The sequence below is a fragment of the Octodon degus genome, unplaced genomic scaffold, assembly GCF_000260255.1.
Source record: "Octodon degus isolate 3935 unplaced genomic scaffold, OctDeg1.0 scaffold00145, whole genome shotgun sequence".
NCBI classification, from domain to species: Eukaryota; Metazoa; Chordata; class Mammalia; order Rodentia; family Octodontidae; genus Octodon; species Octodon degus.
Genome location: NW_004524721.1, coordinates 6,118,154 through 6,129,112, shown reverse-complemented (window position 1 = coordinate 6,129,112; position 10,959 = coordinate 6,118,154). Strand labels below are relative to the sequence as shown.

General features: G+C 46.2%; 1 protein-coding gene across 16 annotated transcripts in view; it reads left to right on the top strand.

Annotated features, from left to right (window-relative positions):
* Kiaa1217 (KIAA1217 ortholog) overlaps positions 1-10,959 on the top strand; it is a 326,909-nt gene that overhangs the window by 277,230 nt on the left and 38,720 nt on the right. For all 16 annotated transcript variants that reach the window (XM_023701997.1, XM_004641889.2, XM_004641888.2 and 13 more), the window contains one exon: positions 5,551-5,717. In XM_023701997.1, the coding sequence (XP_023557765.1) occupies positions 5,551-5,717 (167 nt within the window). The remainder of the gene's footprint in view (positions 1-5,550; positions 5,718-10,959) is intronic.

Here is a 10,959-nt window from a genome sequence, read left to right as displayed (position 1 = left end):
GGGGGAGGGCAGAACCGGGGACTGAACTCATGTTCTTGCACTTGCCAGGTAAGCGCTTATTGTACTGAACCATCTCCCCGGTCCCTGTACCTTCTTGCAAAAGCCAAAATGCCAGATTTAGTCATTGATTGAAACATTGGGGTGAAGCATTGTGTTCTCCCTGTAGTCTTCATTCATCCACTCACTCATTCATTTGTTTATATGACCTCTCATCCATGATCTACTGATACACCTGGGGCAATGGATAAATACCGTGCACATCATTCAAAAACAGCTGCCTGCATACAGCTTTGCACTCTGAAGAAGCTAGAAATAGAGGGAGCTATTTTATGGGAGTTGAATGTTAAATGCAAGAGGTCTATTCAGCCAGCTGGGTTAGCATCCTCTTAGGCTGTGATGCAGAGCGGTGCAGGGGTAGCTAGGCTTGGGGGAGAGGGAAGGGTGGAAGGAGTGGCGTCAGGTACCACTCCTCGAGCAACGTGAAGCAGTGGGACGGTCCCAGGGGAAGCACAGCAGCCCCGCTCGTTGGAGGGAAGGGATGAGAAGGGCCAAAAGCAGATAGCGAGCAGTCGGTGATCCAGATGGGAGAGGAGGGTTTGTTGGACCAGGGCGCATCTCTTAAATGCTTATGTTCCCCCTTCTTCTCCAAAGAGGACTGTTTCAGTCAGTTTCCCATCACTGTGACAAAATGCCTGAAAATAGCAGCTTGAAACGATGGAAGGTTTGTGATGACTCCAGAGTTCCAGAGGGCTCAGTCCGTGCCTGGCTCCACTGGCAGTAGGCCTGTGGCAAGCAGGAGCATCATGGCGCAGAGCATGGCGCGCAAAGCTGCTCCCTCGTGGCAGCTGGAAGCAGAGAGCGAGCCCGAGCGGAGAAGCCCAGGACCTGATCCAGCCCCAAAATACCCCTGCCTCTCTCTCACTTCCTTCAACTGGGCCTCACCTACCTGTCCATCACCCCTCAAGGATGTCATCAAATTACGAATCCGTCAATGAATTCCCCTTGATGAAATTCAGCGCATATGATCCAAGCCCTTCCGAAAGCTCATCAGCTGACAACTAAGCCCTAGCTCTCCGCCAGGGAGCACATTTTAGACCCAAAACAGAACAAGGACCAACTGCATCCCCAGGGAACATCCTAGCGTCCTGGTTTCCTAAGAAGGAAGCCTTTCCTGCAGCCTCAAGTCAGGCCCTCTCAGAAGATGTGGTCTTCCCTTGCACAGGCTTAGAAATAGAAATGCCAGAGTAGATATATTCAGAAGCTAAGTTACACAGAGACATATGGCAGGTTGGGCAAAATCTGTAATGTGGGAGAAGCCTCGTTTTGCACAGCATAGTAAAGTGGATGGAATTTGGAACTTAGGTTTGCACCCCTCTTGGCCCTGCTTCTGTGTCCCTTGAGTTCAGTTAGCTTCAAATCCGGCAAGGCTGTTTTACCAACAGTTTACTGAGAAATCAATCAGGGTCCTTGGCTGATACCAGACAATTATATCATCAAAATTGCTAAACTTGTCTGCAGAGCAGTTGCCAGTTTGTTCTGGAGATATTTACTCATTCATTTATTTTCTTATTTGTTATGAACTCAGGGGGAAAAACAGAATACTTAATGCTAAAACCTTCCCGCTCGCCAGCGTCCATTCTCGAAGTGATTGGTGTCTGATACCATTGTTCAGATCAATATGTCCATGCTTGTGTGTGCTCTCTCTGTTGTCCTTCTCACTATTTGTGAAATGACAACAATAGAAAACGTGCAGTGGGCACTTCCTGTGACCCAGGCACTATTCTGGGGCTTTTTAAAAGCAGCAACTCTCTTACTTTCTGACTGCAACCACAAGGAACTGGCCTAATTCTAATCTGATGAGGGCTGGCCAAATAGCTCAGCAGATTAAAGTGCCTACAAGTAGGTGCAAGGGCCGGGGTTTGATCCCCCGTCTTGCCAGGATGACCCTGATCCCGGGGCGCACTGAGACAGTGATTGAGGCTGGGCGTGGTGGCGTGCACCTGTAATCCCAGCTCTTGGGAGGCTGTAAACAGGCGGACCACTACGAGTCCGACCTAGTAGTGAGATCCTGAACACCCTGTAGACCCTTCCCTAAAATACAAAAAAAAAAAAAAAAAAAAAAAAAAAAAGCTCCATGGTTCAGGTAAGGAGTCTGAATGCATCCTAGCACATGGGACACATGTCAGGGTAGTCGGCACTCCTGTCATTTTATCTTTCTTTATGTTAATATACTTCTGTCCCTTTGAGAGAGATATAAAGTTGTTTCATTTCTGTTTTGAAAGGTTTTTTAAATGTCTTTTGAGCAGACGGAAGGGGCAAGTATGATTTCCTTGGATCTTTTTCCCAACGTGGAGTCAGTAAGTCCAAAGGGACAGACAGCTTTGTGGCCCTGGCAACCTGCTGCCAGCTCTCCTCTCTGAGGCTGAGCTGGTTAGTGCCGCCCCCGGCAGCACGCATGTGTCCTTGCTCCGCAGGTCCCTGATGAATCGGGGCTTTGTCATTATACCATATCAGCCTAGATGTGGTCCACAGGGACTCTGTTGCCATAGCAGCCTAGGACGGCGCACAAAATATATTAATTCCTCCAGAATCCTTCGAAGTAAGTTGCAAGACAAGAGGTTTTATAGTGGTCCTGTAGACAAACGAACAGAATTATATAGAAGTCAAGGAACTCACTGGGCCACAGGGAAAGCCAACCTGCCTGGCTACATTATGAATATGTGGGTCATTGTGTGTATAAGAGGATAGAAGGAATCTCCCACTTCCAAAGTACAACATGCGTTTTCTACTGAGGGCTGTGTGACGTAGCGCATACAATGTTATGGAGGAAGAATGTTGCTCTCCATTTTTACCTAGAAATTGACTGTCAGGGAGGTGAAGTTATTCATTCAAAGCTACGTAATTACTAAGGGAGACAGCCAGTCTTGCCATATCCCGCCTGTTTTCTGTCACATGATACATTGAGTTCACGTCAAATGTGTCATTATAGTGTTCACTGACCCAACGTAAATGAGCTGGAGGAGGTGAAGCGTAGAGACCAGATTAAGGTCCTGGGGACTAAATACGTGTTGACCATCCTCAGAAGGCTGGCACAAGGGGGTAGGACATGACCGTGTGGGTGGGAGTGGAGAGTCAGCCCCAGGCCTGGCGGATGTAAGCTCAGTGGGGATCCACTTTCTGTCCCCAGCCACCAAACACTGTCCATTCTCAATCTAGATTTCAGGGCACTTGCCTTAGGTCTGAGCCAGCCGCTGCTTCAGCCTAGGCCCTTTGAACCTGCCGAGGTTCAAGAGGAAGAGGGGAAGCCGACAGAAGCGTTATCTGCCGCTCCACTCAGAGAAATAATACTCAGAGCTAACAGCAGGGAAGGCCAGAAACATACATTGATTGCACTAACCTACACCCGTTTTCCAGATAAGGAAGCAGAGAGAGACTGCCTCTGGGTTACTTGCTCAAGCTCACACAATAGCAAGTAAAAGCTAAGAAGGAGTCCAAGGGTTCTGGCTTAACCAGTTGAGTAGATACAAGTGTCGCTGCTCCAGACAGGGCGTAGTGGCACAGAAGGAGGTTTGGGGAGGTGAGTGGAATGATGAACTTGACCTGCTTGTGGTAACATCCAGTAGTGACTTGAATCTGTTGGTCTTTGGGTCTGAAGATAAATGGTTGCAGGAGACCAGAGTGTGAGCAGTGGGCAGGCAGTGGAGGGGGAAGTGGTCTGTCTAGGAAGCATGTTCAGGAAAAGCGAGGCTGCCTGATGCAGAACACGCCGCAATGTCAAAGTCTGGCAGAGGAGGGAAGTGAGAAAGGCTGACCGAGAGGGAGTAGCAGGGATAGGAGAAGGCAAGCGAGAGGACAGTGCAGTGGCCGGCCAGGAGAAAGGACACCTGTGGGTTGGCACAGCATCACTGGATGACGTCCAGTGGTGGACAGCTAGCTCTTTAGCTCCCTGACAAAGAGCCACTTTCATGAACAATGGAATTGGCCACCAGTGGGGTGGGTTAAGAGGTTACAGGTGAACACACCTTTAAAATGGGTACAAGTTGCATAAGGAAATCCTTTGTGAAAGATGTTTTTTAAACCAGTTATTGACATTCAACTCTGACAGACTGTATGAGGACTGGAAAGCCTTTTGTGTAAGAATTAAAGACGATGGAGGTGCACTGCTGCCCTCAGGATACGAGTGTCTTCATTTGGCTGAGGAATTGGCAGAGACGTTTTTATTATCAACAAGAGGTGGCTATCAAGCATAGTGTCATTTTTGTTGGAGAAACAACTCAATGAAATCATTTGTTATATCAACGACCTTGTGTGGTATACATGCATGCATGCATTTGTACATGTATGTCTGCGTGTGCTTGGGTGTGCATAAACTCACACTTTGCCTACATATAGGCAATGACAATGAAGTCATTTAATTGATTCTAGAAGGAAAATTTCCAAGGCTATGACCCTGCCTCAGACTTTGCCAGCACTGAGTTAACCCTAATGTGCTACTTACAATAACAGGAAATGTTATTAGGTATCCTTCTATTGCTTTTTTGAGAGTGATTTTGATTTGTGGTCATGGGGGAAGGACAACCAAGATTAGTCAGAGCTGTGACTGCTGGTGATGTGAGTGACCAAGTAGGCCCAAAGTAGCAGAAGACTTTCTGTGTGGGCTGCTAGGATTCCTTCAGAGTGCCTTCTGGCCTGTCCTCCTGGCTTCCCCAGGGTTACCTCAGTGCAGCCAGGAGACGGCTCTCCTTGGACAGTCACTCAGGCATCACTACTTCACACTCCTAAGATTGGGAACCAGGGAACAGTTGCTAGGCATCTCCTTGGATGTCGCCTCTAGCCCATGGCCACATCTCCACAGAAGATCTGCAAGGTTGTACTTGCAGGGGAAAGAAAGGGTTCCCTGGCTGCTCCACCAGGATAGGAAGATAGACCACTGCCAGGGAGCCATGGCAGGGTATGCCAGTCAGTGACAGATTCTGCACGGGACAGCCAGCCTGGCTTGGTCCAAGGACGCCATATCTACTTGACAGGGCAGAGAGCACACACACACTCACCATGGATTCAGCATCTGCTTTAAGTGCCTCTTCCTGACAACCACTCTGTCTTGAAGAAGATACAACACTTGCTTTTAATTCTCATACCTTAAACCTTGCCGCTCCTATAAATTCTGCTTGGATTCTGTATGTTGAATGAAGACAGAAGGAAACTAAAAAGGAAGAGAAAGAGGAAAGCAGGGAGGGAGGGAGGGAGGTGAGAAGAAAGGAAGGGAAATGTGGGCAGAAGGGAGAAAGGGAGGGATGGAGGGAGGAAGGTGGGCAGGTTCTTTTGCACGGCACTGTCATATGTGCTCTGTGGCCTGCCATCCTCTGACACCAAACTTCTGGAACACAGTGTTTTAGACTGTGCCCTGTAACACTGCGTGACTTACTGTTGTTTTCCATGATGAAGGAAATGGCACTTTAGGGTGGCGAGCCATCTGTGTTGGGATGGGGCCCACTGTTCCTTGGACATCCGCTCCGCCATCCTAAGGTCCTGGCTGCTCTTTTTTCACAGGCACACCCGACATTTCTGGTGGGAGGACTCTGGGTGCCCTGGAGCCCACGACGCCCTCCGGCCAGCACCTGCTTGCTGGCACCCCGGCCATCCACACGAGCCTGCTCGACATGAAGCGGACCGTGGCTGAACTCAGGCTCCAGCTGCAGCAGATGAGACAGCTCCAGGTACAGAGGCGCCGCTGCTTAGCTGCCGCCTCAGCTTGCCCTTTCCCATCCTCCTGTTTCCCCAGGTTTTCCTGGGCACTTCCTGCCACCTTTTCCCTAGGGGCTTATTGAAGAGCCATGGCGCACAATCATGATGACTGGTTTCTCCTCAAACCCATAACCCTGGTTCAGAGCTTTCTACTGTAACTACAGTCACCATATACCCACTTCTTTAAGTAGTTCATGCTCTTACATGAGGAAAAAATTTTATTTTATTTTTTATTTTTTTTTATTTATTTATTTATTTTTTTTTTTTTGGCGGAACCAGGAATTGAACTCAGGTCTTTGTGCTTGCCAGGCAAGTGCTTATTCCACTGAACTATCTCCCCAGTGAAAAAACAATTTTAAAAGCTTCAGCATCTGCCTTTGGGAGAGAGCAGAAAGGCGAGGAGCCCCAGAGCCGCCAGTGATGGCGCCAGCTCACCGTGCTGTGTGTAGTGAGCCCCTTCCATTCCCCAGGGAGCAGGCACAAGGTGCTGGATTTGGCCATGCTGTCTGGTTTTTTCAAGGAACTCTGATGTATTTAAAACTGATTTTAGAATAGATGAATTCATAAGGGGAAAAAAGCCAACATGGATGATTTATTGAGAAAACATCTGCATTTTATTTGAATGCAGCATTCTAAGTTTCCCTCACCCTTTTCCCTTGTTAAGGACTATACAAACTATGGGGGGCAGAAGGGAAAGAGACATAACTCTGCATGTGATGATCTTGGTCAATAACTCTCCTAAGTCTGAAAATCTGGTAAGTGGAACACTCTATCACTGATGTGGGCTCTAAGGAGGGACTGAATATCTTTGTTGAGGTCACATCTTTGAGTCATGTGATGGTCACATGCCCGTACTTTGGCAGTAAGTTGAGCAGTGAGGACGTCATGGCTTAGGCTTTGTCTTCTCTGGCTTCATTCAAGAAGTTTGCAGACAAACAGAGCTAAAAAGCAGACACACTCTAGAGGCAGGGACTGTCACACAGGTGTGGACATGGCCAGGAACCTGGAGTAGATGAGGCTTCTCAGGAGCCAGCCAGACACAAGCTGAGGGCAGTCAGGGAGGACCAGCAATCGCAGCTCTTCTGTCCCTTCAACACAATCTCATTTTCTCATCACCCCATTAAGGCTAAGAAAATGATTTGCCCTGGCCCTTTCCTTACCAGAGGGTGAAAGAAAGGCAGCCAGTTTGCAAAATGTGCTAGGGGCTAATAGAAACGAGCACACCCTCAGGTCCCTCTTCTCTACTGTCCTACACTCTAGTGTCCTAAACACCTTGCATTGTACATTTATTTAAGCCATTTCTGAATTACATCATCTGCAATGTTTCCCATCCTTTGCATGAGCCTCATGTTGCAATTTTAAAGACATTTCAAAATGGAGTGAAGTGTCTAGGCCTGGCTGAGGGTATGTGCTGGAGTGACAAAGGCCGGTGACTTCAGAGTTCAGCAGTAATGTAACAAGCAAAGAGGGACCAGGTCACCGTAGAGAGCAATCACTGCTCATGTCTGGCCACTCTTCCCCAGTAGAGTCCACTGTTTCTAGATGTTTCAGTGTTTCTGAAAATACAACATTTATGTGAACAATGTGTAAATGTTGGGAAAAAATTAAAACCCAGTTGTTTAGTAGCCTGAAGCCCCAGGGACACATCGGCAGGCTCAGAAGGGTCTGTCTCCACTCAGGTCCTTCTCACCGGGGGCTTTTGGAGGTTCGACTCCTCCTCACTCAGTGCTTGTCCTGCTGTCCACCTGCTCTTTGGAAATGGAGCCACCCAGCTGGAAGGAGTGCACTCTTTACGTGGCCATCCTCAGCTGCTGTCAAAAGTGAGCAGCAATTGGTTTGGGGACAAAGGTGGAATTGCTTTAGCAGAACACCATCCTGGCCCTGTGTGTTTCCTAGGTATTAAGGTAAATTTGATACTGCGGCTGTGGTGCTGGCGGCTGTGGTGTCACTCTGCCTGTGACTGGCACTGTGTTGCCCTTGCCCCCAGGCTGACTGGAAGAGGTCTTTCACAATTCGCCACTTCTCGAAACCCTTGACCCGTGACAGCTCAGTGCAGAACAGTCTCTTTAGCAGCGTAGTGCTTTGGTCAAGGTCTAGGAATGCTGTCCTCACCACACACATTCCCTTATTCCTCTGTCTCTGCGGGAATAAAGAACAATGAACAAAATGTACTTTTGAGCTTGAGATTGTGTACAGAGGGACTTTGTTTCTTAACCTGGCTGCTATTGTTTCTTCCTATCTTTGTATTCTCTGCATCCTGTTTGGCTTCCCTCCCCGCCCCCCCAGCATTCTGTCTTATCTGTCAGGGGAGTCTATTTAAAACAAATACAATTTAGAATAATTAAGTGATGGCAGGACCAATTCTCTGTCAGCATGTACATTATTATACACCAAAAGTGAAGTGCAGCCTCAACGTAATTATAAGTCCAATAATGGAGCTATCATTAGAGGTACCCAAAACTCTCCAGAAGAGTCTCAAAAGAACAAAAATTGAATTAGAAATTCAAATGTTCTTTGAACTGTGTTATAAAATAGTGAAGCTGAATGAAATCTTTTGTGCTTGGCAACCAGCTCCAGTAATTAGATAATTAAATCATTGGTGAATCCTAGACTGTGAGCATATCATATTTGAGCATTTCATTTTCAGAATGATGGAGTCTTTTCAGAAATATGAATGTGATACAGGCCTTGGCTGGGGGCAAGGATGGGTAGCTTTCAGCAGAGTAGCAGGAATATCAAGGGGTCAAAAGGAACATAAACGTAAGAGCAAGAAAACCACTTCACCATCTTGATATGACTCCCTGCTCTCTAGTCTCATGTCAGTTATCAGTCTAAGAAAGGTTCCCGGTGCCATCTTCCCATTGGAACTACTGCAAGCCCTTAATAGAAACACTAAGACTGTGGCACTCCTACTAAATTCTGACTTGGTGGGTATGGATGAACAGTCAGACTAGTTCTAGAATGTTCTAGGCTGAGAACTACTGCTCTTGTGCTCAAACTAATGAAGTGCTTCATAGAAATGTCTGCATTAGTCAACTATCACAAAGGATAGAGAATAGATAAATGTAGTACCAATCACTCTATAAGTCCACAAAAGAGTGAGTTAAAACCTTGACTTTAAACAAAGCACCTCATTGCCACTAGTTAACCAGAAGTGTCTTTTGCTTAGTTATGTGAGATACACATGCTGCACAAAAGCTTTATATTGCTACACTCCCATTCCCATATAACAGTTGAATCTATAATTAGATGATACCAAAGGAAAAAGGATAAATGTTCAAGAGACAGTGATCTCTTTGTCCATTCTCTTTTTTGATAGGATTCTTTAAAAAAAAAAATCACTTTTTCTAAATGATGACATATTTTCCCCAAAATACCTCAATACTTAGTGTTTGCCAACATAATTCCAAGTCCACAGAAGTGGCTGTACTTCTGTCCTTCTCTATAGGTTGATGAGAAAGAAGTTTCTGGAAGAGATGATATAGGTTCTGTGGAGGCCAGACAAGATGACTTAATTGAAGGAACAGATAGAGTCTCCTTCTCTAATTCTCAGGTTCTTTTTTGTTGGACTCTATCTCCTTATTTTGCCTCATGATAAAATAAAAATAAAAAATTAGATTATTCTAAACCTAATGTTACAGTTTTAAGACTCCTGAGAATTTGCTTTTTTTTCAGGGAAGGTTGGATCTAACATAAAAAAAAAAAGAACACAGAGCCCTTGTATTTGAAATGATATAATTCAATACAGTTATCTTCATGTGTCTTTTTGTAAGATACTGCCTCGCAGAAATATATCAAAGTGTCATCTTTCTTGTGACATCCAAAGTAATGATCAAAGAATGTGTGTGTGGTCAGAGAAAAGCACCCTGGAGGTTGGCTGTGGACTAGACCTGTTTCCTCCTGCAGGCAGAAATAATAAATGGAACTAGTGTAGCGTTTAGCAATTAGGCTGAGTGCAGAGTAGGTGACCAGGTATCTGTGCCTTCTTCCTAAAGCTGAACAGAACATGTCCAGATGGCCAGGAGCCACTCCAAGGACTGTCAGCATGGTACTTCCCAGGTCAGTGTCCCCATCAGTCAGCACAGTATCCACTGTTATCACGACTGATTTTACCCAAGGAATCAAGAATGCGTATATGAAGTACAGGTCTATTTTGAGGTACATGGAGTTAGATTTAAACAGGATCCTACTCTTTCCATGAGGTTGATATGGATAACTCATTTGGTCCAGTTAAAATGTTAGGGTCAGGGATATAGCTCAGTGGCACAGCACCCACCTGGCAAGCACAAGATCCTGAGTTCAATTCTCAGTATCAAAGAAAAAATAAAAATAGAAATGTTAATGGACCACAATATTATTTCTAAGTATGATAGTAATAATGTTAAAGGCACTTGGCACTTTCAGTTAGTGGCATAAGCATTTGCCTGGCATGCACAAGGTCCTGAGTTCAATTCTAGGTACCCCAAAAAATAAATAAAAAGTAAAAGGCACTTTCAATAACATGTTTCCAGCTAGGAGAGTGTAACTGTAGTAGGTCTGCTTGCTTTCCCACTGTTGGCAACTGTACTGAAAAACTATGAGACAACTACTTCCGGACACTGCCCCAGATCTAATACAGGACTATGGTTCTGAGAAGAGTAGAAACAAGGGAAGTAGAGCCTGCAGGTTTCTGCTGGGGCAATTCTCCAAAGCACTGCAGAAGGGAATAACGCTCTCTGCTCTGGGTTGTCTCACTGAGTGCAGGAGATAATGTCAATGTGGAGAGAACTGAAGCTCACGTGGAAGGAAGCTTGGTAAAGAGGGAGCCATTTATGTGGGCCTGTTATTGAGTAATAAGCTGAGCACATATAGTATGAAAAGTAGGGGGGTAAGCTAAAGCTCATCGCTCACACAGGCCTGAGAGCTCCCGAAGTGTAGACAGGCAGGAGTGGGTAGGCCTTGCTGAGCACATGGAACTCAGGAAAATCTGTGCCTCAGTCTTAGGACTAATAGGGGCTGGAGACATGGCTCAGTAGAGTAAGTGTTTCCCTGGCAAGCACAAGGGCCTGAGTTCAATTCCCCAGTTCTGCAAAAGAAAAAGAAAAAGTCTTAGGACTAAGCTAGCCCTAAAGTAAAGACTCCCCAGGGGCCTGGCCATAGCTCAGTTCTTTAAGTGGCTGCTTCCACAAAGCTGTGAGCCTCAGGTTGCTGTAGTTCGACTCCCACAACACTCCA